Genomic DNA, 16,739 nt, shown 5'->3' on the forward strand with positions numbered 1-16,739 from the left:
AAATAAAACCAATGAATGAAATGAATATAATTCAATGTGATTACGCGCAGTGCAACCCTCTGTTGTCATTTCCATGGAGATAAGACACGTAAACAGCAGCGTCATATGTCGCTATAAACAAATGTTTGCAATAACAGTAAATATTACTGTACAGACTTAATAAGCTTGTATGTATAAGCAATATATCGTCTTAGGGCACTCTAAGCTTTACCTCTCGCAAACAATGCTTCCAGGTAGCGCTTACTTTAATGATATGTACCACTATCTCATCAGATATGATCTAGCTATCAGTAATGTTAAAGTCATAGATATTATAGTTGTATGCGATTTTGAGGCACGTGAGATGTAAAGGTGGAAACTGTACCTGCAGGTTAAATTTAGGGTAAAATTTACGTCAGGCCCGTGCCGATTACCGATGACGTACTCAATGGTCCCCTTTTCCAGGTGGTTCTAGATTTTTCTGTTATCGATTGGTTGTCGCACCAATCACGTAAGGACATTGGGTGTGACGCAGCCAATCACAGGCGTACGTGGGCGGGTCCGAGGAGATACAGTCAGTCGGAGCCGCTGGGTGATGTTAGGGCTGCCTGGGAGTGGGAGAATCCGCTCTGGACATCATTGCTCTCTGGGATTACACTGAATGAGTTTGCTATAAACAGCTTTACTTACATAACAGCTAGTAATTCAGTTAGTGCACGCTCGGCTAGCCGTGTCGTATATTTTCAGAGCGGACGACACGCTTAAATAAATTTAAAATTAGGAACAGACCGCCATTGTGTGTTATTTTTCCCCCTTCCTCCTAGGTGTGAGTGCGGTCATTTGCGGAGGATAACTTGGGTGAATTTAAGAGCGCTCAATATGTCAGTGGTAGGCATTGATGTGGGTTTCCAAAATTGTTACATCGCTGTGGCCAGGAGCGGTGGCATTGAAACCATTGCCAATGAATACAGTGACAGATGCACGCCGTAAGTATAGCCGAAATATTGACAGACATCATCGCCGTGTAAGTGTGGTCTGCCTGTGAGTTTGTTACGCAATGTTTGCAACTGGAGGCGCACTGACTGAGCGGTGTGATGCACAACAAGGCACCAGGGATGGTGGCGGCGGTAGTGATGCGGCCTTAGTTCATTTCCCGTCACAGCAGGTTATTATAGGTCTTTTTTAAATAACAGTTTATTTTTGTAGGTAGTTGAGATGTCTCCTGGCTATCACCACCGAGCTGCGCAGTGCACGACAAGCTGACTCAGTTAACCTACTTGTACATGTTATTTTGTTTAATATGCGTTTTTAAAGTGTTTGCATACTGTACAGACATCAAAGGATAACGAATAGGTTTTGACATGGTATAACGATAATGCGTCAGTTAAGGCCCGTCTACAAACTGCATCTTTAACGCATGCAAGTGCTTGATCAGAAGTGACAGAGGATTAAATCCCAGGGTGAATGTAAGGAATCAACTTGGCGGACTGAAACAAATCATCTCCAAGTGGGTCTCCGTTTCTGTAAACTGAATTTGCTGCAGCATCCGTGGAAAGGCGACTGAGAGGAGCATTGCACCTTTAAGTGCATGAGGATATTTTTCTGTGGCAAGGTGAAGCTAGGGAGTGACTTGTCACTGCTAGCCAATGTGAAATGAATCCTTGTGTGAGGAGAAGCGTTGGTCTTTGTCATTAAACACAACGATTTTCCTGTTTTTTCTCTCTTTATTTTGGATAGAAAAAGCTTAATTTTCAAGGTGATCTGCTATGTCTCACTGCCCTAGTTTGTAGTTCTTGTTCAGACACTCTCCCCTGTGAACTATCCCTCATGGCAATGCTCAACATTTCAGTTGGCAGCCATCGAAATTGCAGTTCTTCTTCGTACGCCACATCTGTTAACAGGATTACTTCTGTTTGTTTCCCATTAAGGGCCTGTGTGTCTTTGGCCTCCAAAAATCGCATGATTGGAAATGCAGCCAAAAGTCAAGTAAGATCATCCATGAAATTTTATTTTTGGCAGACACATTACATCTTCAAACAGTTGTCTTTTTTTAATCTTTGCTAAGTATTTCCTTTCTTTCAGATTATAACAAACTTCAAAAATACAGTCCATGGCTTCAAAAAGTTCCACGGCAGAGCATTCGATGACCCATTTATCCAAGCAGAAAGACCTAAACTGCCTTACAGCTTGCATAAGCTGGCCAATGGAACCACTGGAATTAAGGTAAAGTACTTTACATCTTTTTCACCACTTCCCATTTTTTTCCCCCCCATCTTTGCTTTTTCCATCAACTTCCAAGCAACCGATCACCTTCACCCTTTTGGTTTTTAATTTGCTTCGGGTCTCCCTAAATGCTTGAGTGTTCCTAGGTGCGTTACTTGGACGAGGATAAAGTGTTCACAGTTGAGCAGATCACGGGGATGCTGCTCACCAAGCTGAAGGAGACGTCAGAGAGCGCCCTGAAGAAGCCGGTGGTGGATTGTGTCATCTCTGTGAGTGATGAAAACGGTGCACAAGACTTGTCGGTGTAATTCAGAACGCGGTTTTGAGGAGAACATTAAGATTTGTGCTCTGCTTTACAGGTCCCAAGTTTTTTCACAGATGCTGAAAGGCGGTCGGTGTTCGATGCAACTCAGATTGCAGGGCTGAATTGCTTGCGGCTAATTAATGACACCACTGCAGGTCGGTGTTCTTGGATACATTAGTAACTTTATGAAGTAGCCATAGTCAAACATGGAACGTAAGGGTTGAAAATAAATGTCTTGTCTATGAACAGTGGCTTTGGCTTATGGGATCTACAAGCAAGACCTTCCTACACCAGAAGAGAGGCCGAGAAACGTGGTATTTGTGGACATGGGGCATTCGTCATTCCAGGTGTCTATCACTGCCTTCCACAAAGGCAAACTCAAGGTTAGCCTTTTGCCTTCCTTCTCGTCCTCCAGCTGCATCTGCTCTTTTGTTCTTAAATTCTAAACTCCGTATCAATCTGGTGCATCAGGTTCTTGCCACAGCATTTGATCCATACCTTGGAGGGCGTAATTTTGATGAGGCATTGGTAGATTACTTCTGCGAGGAGTTTAAGAGCAAGTACAAGCTCAACGTGAGGGACAACCCGAGGGCTGTGCTGCGGCTATACCAGGAGTGCGAGAAACTGAAGAAGCTCATGAGTGCCAACTCCTCCGACCTGCCTCTAAACATAGAGTGCTTCATGAATGACATTGATGTTTCCAGCAGGATGAACAGGTAAAAACCTATTTGTTGTTTTTGTTTTTCATCTCAATAAGCACACTTAATGTGGATATCTAAATTGTTTTTTTCCAATGTTTAAATCCTCCAGGTTACACTTTGAAGAGATGTGTGCTCAGTATCTCATGAGAGTTGAGATTCCATTGAAATCGGCCCTTGAACAATCAAGTACGCCCCTTAGAGTTATTAATTAATTGATATTAATGTTAAACAAAGGAAGAATCTGCTCAGGAATGTGTATGTTTTGTCTGGCAGAGTTGAGTCGGGATGATATCTGTGCAGTGGAGATAGTTGGAGGAGCCACAAGGATCCCGGCTATCAAAGAGAGGATCGCCAAGTTCTTCTGCAAAGACATCAGCACCACACTCAATGCAGACGAAGCTGTAGCAAGAGGCTGTGCACTGCAGGTTGGAAGATCCTCAGATATTAACACCCAGTATTTCTTTCCAATGTAATATGAAAAAAAATAGTAGTGATAAAATGGAGTAAATATGTGTTCGTCTTTGTGGTTTTGCTTGTGCGTATGTGTCTGTGTAGTGCGCAATTTTGTCACCAGCATTTAAGGTTCGGGAATTCTCTATCACTGATGTGGTTCCTTTCCCGATTACTATGCGCTGGAAATCACCCACAGAGGATGGAATGGGGTAAAGATAGCACCACTCTACAAGAGACAGTGTTTTTTGTGATTATGTGTCTGGAGGACAAAAACTGGTTTATGTATACATAAATATATGTATTTCTACCCTGTTTATAGGGTAGTCCTAACCTACAGTACTGTGCAAAAATCTTAAACCGCTTTCAATTCAATCTTTAACTTTCAATTCTTTATATTTTGTAAGAAAAAATGGAAATAGGTTCAGCAGTTTAGTTCATTTCAGTAAAGATGAGGGGACTTGGAAAGGACATGACTTTTCTTCTTCTGTAGATGGTTTTTAGGCCTGTCACCTTTTTCTCCTGCGCTCCACTTGTCACTTTTTTTTTTTTTTTTAAGGACACCCTGCACACCATTCTGATGGTAACAAAGTGCCCAAAAATACCATTTAAAACTGGTCCTTTGCTAAGTTGTCTGTTATCTGTAGATACAGCATCGATTCGTCACCTGAGTTAGGTGGTGTTTTCATGCTAGAGTGATTCATAGGTCAGTGTAACTGGTTCAGTAAATAAAAACATTCTGAAAATTGTCAGTGACTGAACTGAAAATGAGGGAAGAAGCAGCCAGTGTCCAAAGAAGAACTTTGAAAGGAAAGACCTTCAGAAAGCCTGAAGAACTATTGCTTAAGACCACTTTTAAAAACATGAGGGGTGGCTCAAGACTTTTGCACAGTACTGTAAATCGAAAATATAATAAATACCTAAGAGGTCTAGATAAGAGTTGATTATATGGGCATTAATCTAGTGACCTTTTTCATTACTAAAAACTAAAAGTCTGCACTTCAATCACATATTGACTGATGTACAAAACACAAAAACTGTCTTTGTCTCAAACATTATGGAGGCCACTGTATGTATACTTACTGCTTTTTGCTCCTCCAAATAGACGAGTCAGCTCTAGGACACAGTATCTGCTGACTGTGATTACTTTCCATTGCCTGACTTTGCTTTTTTTTTGGCTAATTTGTGCTACAGAGAGTGCGAGGTGTTCAGTAAGAATCATGCTGCTCCTTTTTCCAAAGTGATTACCTTCCACAAGAGGGAACCCTTCGACCTGGAAGCCTTTTACAGCAACCCTCAAGAACTGCCCTACTCCGACCACAGGATAGGTAATGGTGCTAATTCTGCTCTATTAGCATCAAAGTGATCAGTCCTTACTTGGTTTTACATAGACATTGCATGTATGCATGTATCAGGTTCCTTTAACCAGCTGCACAAGTATGCAGAAAGAGGCGGCTAATGTAGGTGCGCTAAGTAGCTGGCCCAACAAATTGGATGGCAATTAGGAGTAAGGGAAGCAGGTTCTCATGTGACTCAGCCGAACATCATAATTATCTGTACTGTATGTGTATCACCATGTGGTGGGTGGGTGTGTTTTCTCAAGTGGGATATCATTTTTTTTTCTATGCAACTGCCAGTTTCCTGTCACAAGAACATGTTGATGTCCTATTAAAGAAGCCGCTCCTTTTCTTTCCATCTGCTTCCAGGCTTTTTTTCAGTACAGAATGTGGTTCCCCAGCCAGATGGTGACAGCTCTAAAGTGAAAGTGAAAGTGCGCGTCAACATCCACGGCATCTTCAGCGTGTCCGGCGCTTCTCTGATTGAGAAGCAGAAAGGAGAGGGCGAGGACATGCAAACTGATACAGAGCCAGTGGTGCAGAATGAGAGCAGAGCAGAGGAGCAGGTAGGATTATTGTTGCCACAGTCACTCTTGTGATGCCACAGATGTCAGCTGGTCGGTTTCTTTGAGCCGTTCAGAGTTAAAGCACAACAGCTATTGGATAGAATGGGTACTATTCACATAAAATGTATGTTCCTTATTGTTTATCAGTGGATTTCTGCCACTTAAAAATCAGCTTTTTTGTAGTTTTTTGAAAGATACTATCATTAATTGATCTTTTATATGCAATGAAAAATATCTAATGCTGTGACACCTGACTTAAATCTTCGTTAAAATAATTATGTATGTGTCTCAGATCAAAATGCAGGTGGATCAGGAAGGCCAAACCCAAGGGGAGCCGCAGAATGAGGATGCCAGTTCCAGCAGTAAGGTTAGTCAGGCTGCGATTTAAGGATGCTTTAAAACTGCATGTTTTTCTTGTTTGTTCTTGCTCATAACAGACTGTATTGATAATAAGACAAGCAGAACCCTGATACTGATATTGTTGAGACATGCTTTCAATTAAATTAAGTATTAAGTAATTCATGTATTGTCACAGATTCTGTATGCGAGCTGCTGAATTCATGTCAGCGCTGCTCATTGATGCATCTGTGCTACAATTAGATGGACTCATGCAGTATTAATTAGTCTAAAAAAAAAATAGATGATTATTTTGGCAAGGTGCCCCATGTTTGGAAATCCAAAAAGGTCTCATTGTGTTCTCTGGTTTCCAAATTTAGGAGGGAGCAGCTGGTGAGAAGCAGGACCCAGCAGCAGGAGGAAGCAAGCCCAAAGTCAAGGTGAAGAGTATCGATCTTCCCATTGTGATCAACAACATTCGACAGCTTGACAGTGACGTCCTTTCTAACTTTGTGGAGTATGAGGTGAGTGTTGCAGGTGGCCTTTGGAAAAAGCCGAGTCATGCTCTGATACAAGGAATTTTATATCTATGTATGAACATCTACTGTTGTAATATATTTATGACAGAAAATCAGGACAAGCACAGGTTTTATTCAGAAATGTCATACTGTAATATCACCTTGGTTGAATCATCCGTAAATTTTTTTTTTTATTCATTCATTTAAATTTTTTTCATCATAGCGTCAGATGATTATCCAGGACAAACTTGTAAAAGAGCTGAACGACGCAAAGAATGCTGTGGAGGAGTATGTGTATGATCTGCGGGACAAACTTTGTGGGATTTATGAAAAGTACATCACTGAGGGGGTAAGTAGTACTTTTTGCATCTATTATAGCGGCCCCCATGTTGCAGTAAACGACTATTATATCTGAGACGATGTATGAAGAACTGATCTGTATAAACATTTCATGTTTGTTAATAACAGGACAGCAACCGGCTCACGCTGATGCTGGAGGACACAGAGAAGTGGCTCTATGAGGATGGAGAAGACCAACCCAAACAAGTCTATGAGGAGAAGCTAGATGCACTTATGGTATGTTTACATTTATTACAAGAAAGATTTTGCAGACTACTGCATACAAAAAATATTTATGCCCCAAATGCTAACTTTTAGTAATTTGATTCGATGTAAATTTTCCATTTTGTTACATAAGTAAATAAACCGGTTCTAATATAGCGCTTTGCTACTCTGCTTGAGCACTCGCTCATACAACATGTCTCATTCACCCATTCATACAACCACCAGCCTTATGATTAGTAGATGACCTGCTATATCTCCTGAGCCACAGCTACTACTTAGCACGCATATTTTCCTTAATGATTACTTGCTTAAATAAACCTTTGATTTTATAAATCTCAGTGGCACTTTACCCAGAATTGTTGCTTTATGTTCATGTTTCATTCATTCATTATATAATCTTATAGATTGTAATTTATGCTGTGATTTGGAACTTTCTAAAAGTTACGTTGAATGAAGAGTAAAGATGTAAGAATATTTTAAAGTGGTAGTAGCTTTCAATGTTAACGCAAATTTTATTATTCTCCAGAGGTTGGGCCAGCCCATTCAGGACCGGCACAGGGAGCATGAGGACAGGCCGAGAGCATTTGAGGAACTGGGAAAGAAACTGCAACTCTACATGAAGTGTGTAGATTCCTACAAACAGAAGGTAAGCCCTCTTCTGACTGTGATGTTCTTCCATTACTCCTTTACAGGAAAAAGACAGAAGTAGGATTTGTGTTTGGAACTGCATGTTTTGTGCAGTGCTTTACAAATACTGTGTTATGCGAACAGGAAGCGTGATAAGACATGTACACATAGATGACTTGACACTTATAAGAAATACAGTCTGTAACTGATACTTGAGGTATGTGACAAAATAACCATTTATTTTTATATTTTACTGAGAGAATATGTTGATGGTGTCTTACTATGTTTATATCCTTGATCTTGTATTCTAAGTGTTTAAATTATTTTCGTATTTTAGCTTATATAGTTTAAAGTGTATTTTGTTATGGGAAAAATATAATAGGATGACTTTGTTTTAAAAGAGATACATTTTAGACCTGCTAAAGGTTTTCTTCGTCAAAAACTCTTTCCCAGGACGAGCGATTCCTTCATTTGAGTGCAGAGGAAATGAGCACTGTGGAGAAGTGTGTGACTGAAAGCATGGGCTGGATGAACAGCAAGATGAATGCGCAGAGCAAACTTGCTTTAACTCAAGACCCAGTTGTCAAAGTAGCAGACATGATCGCTAAAATCCAGGTGTGTGATCCGCTTTTTAAGATCTAATAATCTTCTTCCTTTAGTGAGAATGACATCTTCTGATTCTCCTTTGGAAAACCTGCTTGCTTCTTCTCCAGGAGCTGGAGGATATATGTAATCCAGTGATCAACAGGCCAAAGCCCACAGTGGAGGAGGCCCCCGAGGTGAACGACCAAACCAGCGGAGCTCACAACGGCCCGACGGCTAAGCAGGGAGGAGCGGAAGGAAAGAGGGAAGCAAAGGGGAGCCAGCAGACGAAGCCGGGCACAAAAGAGATGGAGGTGGACTGAGATCTGTGTCCGACGCGCAGACTCCGCAACCATCAACGCGTTTACCGTCACACGGCATCTAGACAGGCGCAGAAAAATCAACACCTGGGAACATTTCTCAGTCCTCATCAACCACTTATGTGGATCTGGTTTTTTTTTTGTGTCCTCTCCCATTGGATTTTACCATTTGAGGTTTTTTGTTTTCATCCTTACGTGTGACACTGGTGTGCTTTAGTCTCTCAAAGGTTTGCCATACTAAAAAAATTAAAGAATGCCACAATAGATGAAAATATGAGTCTGTCGTAAAACCGATTCCTTCGTATCTCACAGGAAGGTACGCTTTGTGTTTTGCATTCCACGTGTCTCTTAAGTGTCCAATATCACCCATAAGAGAAATAGACAGTGCTGTCCATGCCACTGCTAATGCAAACCTTTTAGTTAGTATACAATAATACAAATTATATTTGTATTCAACGAGTTCGAAGAGATATGTCCGTGTCTACAAACTGTAAATATTATTTTAGTAAACAAAAGCAGCCAGCATAGACATGTGTACATAGAGAACACATTCTAGTGTTACAATGGAAATGCTCATATACCAAGTTTCCTTTAGTGATTGGTTGCCTATTTCCTTTTTTTTTTTTTTTCTTGCATTTTTCCATATTTAATTGAAGGTGGGGAAAAAATAAACGCATTTGTCTGCAAGACTAATTTGTACGTGTGAAATGATTGATTTTCAGAAGAAAGTGGCCATCTGTGCTGTACTTATGTTTTCAGATGTGATATGGAAAGTTTCAATATATATATTGAAAGTCATTTGTAACAGTCATTTACTCTTAAACATGCAGTAACCTGTAATGTTTATAGATGGCCCAAGAAACCAGATCCCGCAGAGTGAACACGAGTCCAGGGAGAAAGTACCTCAGGTTACTTTAAACCCAGGATCCTCTTACTGTGAGGAATGTTTTGCCTTTACTGCACATTATGGTTCTCCATTTTTGTTTTAAAACAAACTTTCTTTGTCAGCAAACCAAGACAAATGAGAGGTCGAGTCCTGTGATTAAAGCTGATTTAAAAAATTAAAAGAAAGTTACTGGATTAATTCACGATTAGATAACATTTCCTTTAATAATACACGTATCATTTAAATTTATAATTTTAAAAGTAGTAGCTGATTCCATATATGCAGTTCCTGTGTCTGGACGACCCCTGATATTAAATTAAATGTAGATCATTGAAGCTTCATGTAACTCCATCGCAGCCACGGGGCGCTTGGAGGAGGCGTGGCAAAGCTTAATGTTGTCAAGTGACGCGGGGTGTGACGTAGCCACGGAGTAACGGGCGGATATTTTCAAAATGGAAGATATGGCAAAGTTTTGGAGGGGAACGCGAGAACAACATTTATTCGTCGTGTGAGGACTCCTGTAGCGGCTATCCATGCACTCTGCCTATCGGGGAACATTATTACAAACCTGCACGCGTCTGCGAGGCGAAAAGCCGCCACGATGAGTGTTTCGATCGGAGATAAAATTGAGGTGAGTGCTTTTGTTGGGCTAACGCCCACAAGCTAGCGTCCACTCGGACTGATGGCTTGTTCTCGTGTCAAGTCAAAGGCTGGAGTTACAAGTTAGCTAAACAATATCGCACTGAGAAGGAAAAAAACCACCCAGTTTGCTTAATATAATGGGGATATGTTAAACTTTTATTTAGTCATAGCTAGATATTATACTACTTAACATCAATTACTGAGGCGATAGTTCAGTTTTTCGTTTTTAGCTTGTTTCACGTGTCGTAAAGATATCGCTCTTTACGATTGCCTAAATGTATTCTTCTTCTACTTATTATTATTGTTATTGTTATTTAGTAGTACTAGTAGTGGTGGTAGTAGTAGTTAATGTAGTAGAAAATGTCAACATCGTCTCTGCGGGTGTGTAACCTTACCCATGCTCCCCCAGGACAGACATTGTTGTGTCGCGTCAGTTTGGGGACCCGTCATGCTGCTTGGAAACGGCTACAAGTGGGTCCTCATTAGCGGGAAGAGACCCGGGATAATTAAAGGTTTTGGTTGGCCATATGACGGCGTCAGGTGTTAGTGGCTTGTTTGGCAGTTAACGTTTGTTGTGGGTGGATTTCTCCCGTGTGGAGTCGTTGGTGGTTGTAGAGAACAATCCAGCAGGTCGTAGGTTACGGGAAGGATGTTTGACCAAGTTCTTCGCCATGGCTTTAACAACCTGACTGCTGACTCCCATGCTAGCAGAGATGAGAAAGGAGGTTTTTGTTATGATCAGGAGTCGAGGATCGAGGTGTTTGCTTTTAAAGCTCTCGCTTCCCGTGGGATTTAAATTTAAAAATGAAATCATGCTCACATTTTCCTGCAGATGCGTTGTTTGTACAACTTCTCTTTTTGTGCACGCAGGACTTCAAGGTCCTCACTCTGCTCGGGAAGGGCTCCTTTGCGTGTGTTTACCGGGCCAAATCGGTGAAGACTGGTCTGGAGGTTGCCATCAAAACGGTGAGATAATCTACATCTTTATCAGTGATGCTGTAAAATTGTAAACTTGGAACTACTGGGTTATGACATATGTTGCCTCCCGTGGGGTTCTTGTGGTCTCTTGACCCGCCCCACAGATGAGCTTCCAGTGTTTCGTTGCCATTGTGGGTGGGAAACTGATTATTAGGATCAAACCAAACTGTACAACATGCCACGCTGAGCCAATGAGTGGCAGGTGTATAATTATCTCTGTTGTTCCCATCTGCAGATTGACAAAAAAGCAATGCACAAAGCCGGCATGGTCCAACGTGTGAGGAACGAGGTGGAGATCCACTGCCGACTGAAGCATCCTTCCATACTGGAGGTAACGCTGACAAGCCACAGATGATTTTTTGCCATAAGGTGCTTGATACACAACACCAACCCTGCTGTTTATTTAAATTTGCCTTCTCCTGTAGTGTATCTATACAATATACATTTTCTGTTTTTTTTTTATGCATCACACACAGTTTAATGATGCACTTTAATAATTTGAAACGTGTGAATGCTTGCTTAGTGTGAGATTTACAGTTAAAGTTAACACCAGTGCTGTAGCTGTAGGGATTCCTGTGTCTTTGTGGGACTGTTGTGTTTGATGATGCATATATCAGCTTTCTGTATTGTTGTCATGGTTATACAGGGCGTCCTTGATAGTACTTTGTGTAGGCGCTCCACCGATTTGTTTCCACTTCACTTAATCAGTAGTCTGGCTAATCTTCAGCTTTAAAGATTAACCAGGAAAGCAGGCAGTGGTGGTCCCACTGACACAGCTTTCAGGACCACAGTAGTACAATCATTTTAAAATCCAGTCAGATATATTCTATATTTTGTTCTTTCTCAATGTTTCCATATTTTGAGACGATGGTAAATGAATCATATTGTTATGTCTTTTGTTTTTGTGAAAGCTTTACAACTACTTTGAGGACAGCAACTATGTGTATTTAGTGTTGGAGATGTGCCACAATGGAGAGATGAGTCGGTACCTCAAAGAGCGAAAGATGCCTTTCTCTGAAGATGAAGGTCAGGCACATGTGTTTTTGTTTAGAAGCCTAAATATGAGTTGTGTTGTCAGCTTTGTGAGTTGCTACTACTGTAAAAAAACCAAAAACAAACCCCAACAACAACTTTATTTTCGCCCCACAGCGAGACATTTCATGGACCAAACAGTGAAAGGGATGCTCTATTTACATACTCATGGGATCTTGCACAGAGACCTGACTTTGTCCAATCTTCTGCTGACCAGCAACATGAACATTAAGATAGCAGACTTTGGCCTGGCCACTCAGCTCAAACTCCCAAATGAAAAGCACTTCACCATGTGTGGCACACCAAACTACATCTCCCCAGAGGTGGCCACTCGCAGCGCCCACGGGCTGGAATCAGATGTTTGGTCACTGGGATGCATGTTCTATGCTTTCCTGATGGGTCGCCCTCCATTTGACACAGACACAGTCAAGCACACTTTGTCCAAAGTGGTTCTCGGGGACTATGAGATGCCTACCCATGTTTCTCTGGAGGCTCAGGACCTAATTTATCAGCTGCTGCAGAAAGACCCCGCCCAGCGGCCCAGCCTCTCTGCAGTACTGGACCACCCATTCATGACCCAGAGCCTGCTGGTCAGGACCAAAGAGCTGGGGCTTGGGGATGACGGGTCCATTGACAGTGGCATTGCCACCATCTCCACAGCCTACACCTCCTCCACCTCTGCCAGCAGCGGCAGTCGCCTCCAGAAGCGAACCAAGCACATGATAGGCTCTGCTCTGCCTAATCGCATGGCACCCATCCCAAGCCTTCCACGCCAGCCCAACAGTGCCTGTTTTGAGGATGGAGACCAGTGGCAGCAGCAGCAGCAGCATCCGCTGGAAAGGTTCAACAGAGAGGGCAGGAGCAGGGCGGCTCACGGTGTAGAAAGCGGAGAGCCTCATTCTCGCTACCTGAGGAGAGCTCACTCTTCAGACCGTCCCATGTCCACTTCAACAGGTTCAACTCATGCTGAGCTGGGGCGATGCCACTCAGAGGAGACTCTGGCTGGTATAGGACGCCCAGTCTTCCCCGTGTCCTCCACTCCACACCCGTTTTCAGAGCACGGAAGACTCCCATCTCCACCTGTCAAGCAGCCAGCAAAGTAAGCAGTCAGTCTGTTGATAATCTTTTTTTCTCTCAGGTTATTGAGACTAACAGATGACACTCTCTATTTCAGTTCTGGGTATTTTTCCACAGAGACCGCACTTCCACCAAATTTGCAATTTCAGGACTTAGAGGGAGTTTCTAATTGGCTCAACACTGAAGGTAAAATAACACTTTTGTGCTCTTTTGGTTGTTTTAATCATGACTACAAAGTTTTCCAAAAGTTTTGCTTTCTTTCTCAGCCTCTGGACAGCGGTCCGCAGATGGCAGCGCCCACAGCAGTAGAGGACCTTTAGGTGTTCACAACTCCTGGTCAGATAAGCCCATGAGCCGAGGCGCGAACCTTCACCCCAACCTGCACCACCAGCTTCTTTCCAACTCCGACTCATACAGGGAGAACATCCCTGGATTAGAGTTCCAACCTCCTCCTGACAGAGAGTTAAAGCTCTCTTCAACCAAACCCAGTACAGATAAGCCGAAGAAAACGCTGAGAGACGTAATCCCGCCTCTGTGCGCCTCCCGACTGAAGCCGATCAGACAGAAGACCAAAAATGCTGTTGTAAGATTTTAATCTTTTTTTTTTTTCCTTTTTTTAAAATTTCTATGTGTGAACAGTGGATATATTTTTAGATATCTCATCTCTTTTTTCTTGTCTTCTATCCAGGTGAGCATTTTGGACACGGGTGAAGTTTGTATGGAGCTGTTAAAATGTCAGAGTGGTCAAGAAAGAGTCAAAGAAGTCCTCCGGATTTCCTGTGATGGCTCAATGGTACAGTTTCTGTAGGGCAATCAGCATTTATCATGCAGTTACTTAATAAATCTTTCCATGTTTGAAAAAAATCTTCAGTCTTGTAAGTTGTGGCTTATTATGACCATCTGCTGTAGGTGACGATATACCAGCCTAATGGTGGAAAGGGTTTTCCTGTGCTGGACTGCCCGCCAGCTCCTCCAGAAGATATTCTCATTTGTAGCTACGAGGATCTTCCAGGTATTCTGACGGATGCATCCCACCCATTAATATCAGATAATTTAAAAAAAAAAAGTGAAATAAAATTGTAATTGAGCTTTTTTTTCTTTCTTTTTTTGTCACAGAGAAATACTGGAAAAAGTACCAGTATGCCTCCAAGTTTGTTCAGCTTGTTAAATCCAAGACTCCTAAAGTGACCCTTTACACCAAGTATGCCAAGGTCATGCTGATGGAGAACTCTCCTAACGCGGACCTGGAAGTTTGCTTTTATGATGGTGAGTCCGAGGTGTTTGCTGAACGTCAGTAATGAGGTGGCTGAGCTGATGAGTCTAAATTAACGTGTAAAAACTGCATCGTGCAGGCGCAAAGACCCACAAGACGTCCGAACTTGTGCGAGTGGTGGAGAAGAGCGGGAAGTCGTACACTGTGAAGGGCGAGGCGGGGCTGAGCGGCCTGAGCCCGGAGTGCCGGAGGTATGTGGAGCTGTCGGACGAGGGCCACGCCATGTGTTTATCTCTCGAGGCCGCCATCACTGCAGAGGAGCAGCGCAGCACCAAGGACGTCCCTTTCTTCCCCATAACGATTGGCAGGTGACAGGAAAATTCTGGCCACCTCGTGACAGCTTTCCTTTCCTTTGTTTTGTTTTTGTTTTTTTTGTTATATTTCTCGTCTTGCGTGACAAATGTTTGTTTTCTTTTACTTCCCAGGAGACCCGTCAGCTCAGACGCTCCAGGCTCATCGTCTGCGCCCTCGCACCCGGTTCCTCCAGATACAGCATCACCTCCTAAACCTCCACAAATCACTCCTTCGGTAAGTTCTGACATTACAGGATAAAATGAAGAATAATGTGGATTTCCACGCCAGACGCGGAGACGTCTCAGGCAAAAACATGTCGTGTATGCAGTGTTCACTGGTTTCAGGCAGACGGATTCTTTCCACAGTACAACCAGAAGACTAATAGTGAAAAAATCAAAACATAAAAACAGCACCTGGAGTCATGTGTGGGTGTGCAGGCCGTGATGAGATCTGCATTTGATTTTTACTGATTTATTTCTAGATGATTTCCTACGATGGGTCTGACTTCACCACAGCCAGCCTGAGTAAGAAAAGCTCCCCAGTGCGACAGGACCTCATCCAGAGCACAGGAAAGGTGGTCAAGTCGATATTTGTGCCAAATGTTGGATGGGCGTCCCAGGTAATAGATGACTAATTAATATTTTAAGACTGGGAATGTGAATTGACACTTTGACAAAAACCAAATCCTTGTTTGTTTGTTTGTAGCTGACGAGCGGAGAGGTTTGGGTGCAGTTCAACGATGGTTCTCAGCTGGTGGTTCAGGCAGGAGTTTCCTGCATCACCTACACGTGTCCAGAAGGGAAGATCACCAGGTATGAAATACATTAGAAATGTCTTCTGTGTTCACTTTAAGAGCTGTTTTAAAAACTTTTGTGAGAGTAGAAGTTTTTAATATGGCCATTTCAGAAGCCCCATCCACCTGCTGTTCACATCTTTTGTTTGCATGTGGCAGCCAATCAGAAGAAAGTTTTCTTAAAGATAATGGAAATGGAGCTGAAGGGCTTGTTTCACACAGTTGATGAACTGAGTGCTGTAACAGACGCAGAGTGGAGGACAAAGTAGCCCGAGAATAAAAATACAGAGCTTGTTATTTGCTGGATCTTTGGCCAGCTTTCCACACAGAAGAAGCCGCAGTGTATTTGTATGGCACAAAAAGTAAGAAGTGGTGTGTTCTCTGCAGGTATAAGGAGAACGAGAAGTTGCCCGAGCACGTTAAGGAAAAGCTTCACTGTCTCTCGACCATTCTCGGCCTGTTGGCGAGCCCGGCAGCGCGTCACCTGCAGTCCCATTAACACCTTGTGTATAGAGGCCTGTCAAAAAGCTGGAAGTAGCATTAGAAACCGTCATTTCTCTTCTTGTAAATATCTTCTATTTGTGTTGTTTTTACATGTACAGAAGACTGAGATTATGAAAAGATATATTTTTATTTTAATAAGCAGCTATTTTGTATAGTGTCTACATTAGCCCTGTTGGAAAACTTAGTGTTTGTGTGTCTTGTTTTTTTACTGTTTCCTACTACTATGAAATGTGCGACCGATACACGCTGAAACAATAAAACATCTGGAGGCCGGGTGGAGGATCGCTGCAGTCTTCTCTTTGCACTCCGTATTATGACAGAACTGTGTATAAAAGAAATTAAAGTATTTATAGCCAGTTTATGGTTTCAGTAATAGAGAATTCATAAGCATAGTTATGGTAATATAACTGAAACTTAGCTGGCAGTTACCTCTCTTTATATCTAAAGGAGAAAAATGAGGTTAGTTACTCAAAGTAAAGTCTGTCACTTAAAATCAGTGGACCTGAAGTTTTAGAGCCCTGATAATTCACATGGTACAGGAAGAAAAGTAAATACAGATTTCTTTGGTGCTCAAATATTTGCATCCAGACGAGCTCCTTTTGGAAATGTGGTGCTAATTATTTCAGTCGATGTACGTGGAGTCCTGCTAGCGGTTAAACATAAATGGTATTCACCAAGACCTCTTACTAACTCGTTATTCTTGCATCATTCAAATTTTTCCAGACCAAAATACCACACAAACTGCTTTGGTTT

The 16,739-nt window shown here is 42.2% G+C and overlaps 2 protein-coding genes across 3 annotated transcripts; both read left to right on the top strand.

The window, feature by feature from the left end:
• Window positions 1–546: 546 nt before the first annotated feature.
• hspa4l (heat shock protein 4 like) lies at window positions 547–9,191 on the top strand. Of its 2 annotated transcripts, none has more exons than XM_005916701.3 (19): window positions 547–965; window positions 1,908–1,965; window positions 2,062–2,202; window positions 2,349–2,471; window positions 2,562–2,661; window positions 2,756–2,889; window positions 2,978–3,222; window positions 3,317–3,393; window positions 3,481–3,632; window positions 3,763–3,869; window positions 4,852–4,985; window positions 5,364–5,560; window positions 5,853–5,927; window positions 6,277–6,420; window positions 6,638–6,763; window positions 6,883–6,990; window positions 7,505–7,624; window positions 8,059–8,220; window positions 8,319–9,191. In XM_005916701.3, the coding sequence occupies exons 1-19, from the start codon at window positions 859–861 to the stop codon at window positions 8,508–8,510; spliced, it is 2,502 nt and encodes an 833-aa protein (XP_005916763.1). In that variant the 5' UTR covers window positions 547–858; the 3' UTR covers window positions 8,511–9,191. The 2 variants fall into 2 exon arrangements, with proteins under 2 accessions (XP_005916763.1, XP_042074134.1); XM_042218200.1 differs by lacking the exon at window positions 547–965 and adding an exon at window positions 973–1,144.
• A 601-nt stretch (window positions 9,192–9,792) lies between these two features.
• Window positions 9,793–16,261, top strand: plk4 (polo-like kinase 4 (Drosophila)). The gene is made up of 15 exons (XM_005916700.2): window positions 9,793–10,024; window positions 10,906–11,001; window positions 11,249–11,344; window positions 11,925–12,039; window positions 12,163–13,144; window positions 13,220–13,308; window positions 13,389–13,705; window positions 13,811–13,915; window positions 14,032–14,134; window positions 14,239–14,388; window positions 14,475–14,703; window positions 14,821–14,923; window positions 15,171–15,308; window positions 15,395–15,501; window positions 15,870–16,261. The coding sequence occupies exons 1-15, from the start codon at window positions 9,995–9,997 to the stop codon at window positions 15,979–15,981; spliced, it is 2,772 nt and encodes a 923-aa protein (XP_005916762.1). The 5' UTR covers window positions 9,793–9,994; the 3' UTR covers window positions 15,982–16,261.
• The last annotated feature ends 478 nt before the right edge of the window (window positions 16,262–16,739 follow it).

Source organism: Haplochromis burtoni, unplaced genomic scaffold (genome assembly GCF_018398535.1).
Source record: "Haplochromis burtoni strain Fernald_Lab_line unplaced genomic scaffold, NCSU_Asbu1 Contig_16, whole genome shotgun sequence".
Classification (NCBI taxonomy): domain Eukaryota; kingdom Metazoa; phylum Chordata; class Actinopteri; order Cichliformes; family Cichlidae; genus Haplochromis; species Haplochromis burtoni.

What these genes read in the sequence shown, in the direction of transcription:
- plk4 (XM_005916700.2), top strand. Translation starts at nt 9,995, where the DNA reads ATGAGTGTTTCGATCGGAGATAAAATTGAG. An exon ending in AGCATCCTTCCATACTGGAG is followed by an intron (nt 11,345 to 11,924) that starts GTAACGCTGACA and finishes TTTTTGTGAAAG; the next exon opens with CTTTACAACTACTTTGAGGA. An exon ending in TAGCTACGAGGATCTTCCAG is followed by an intron (nt 14,135 to 14,238) that starts GTATTCTGACGG and finishes TTTTTGTCACAG; the next exon opens with AGAAATACTGGAAAAAGTAC.
- hspa4l (XM_005916701.3), top strand. Translation starts at nt 859, where the DNA reads ATGTCAGTGGTAGGCATTGATGTGGGTTTCCAAAATTGTTACATCGCT. An exon ending in ATGGAACCACTGGAATTAAG is followed by an intron (nt 2,203 to 2,348) that starts GTAAAGTACTTT and finishes GAGTGTTCCTAG; the next exon opens with GTGCGTTACTTGGACGAGGA. An exon ending in CCCACAGAGGATGGAATGGG is followed by an intron (nt 3,870 to 4,851) that starts GTAAAGATAGCA and finishes TTTGTGCTACAG; the next exon opens with AGAGTGCGAGGTGTTCAGTA.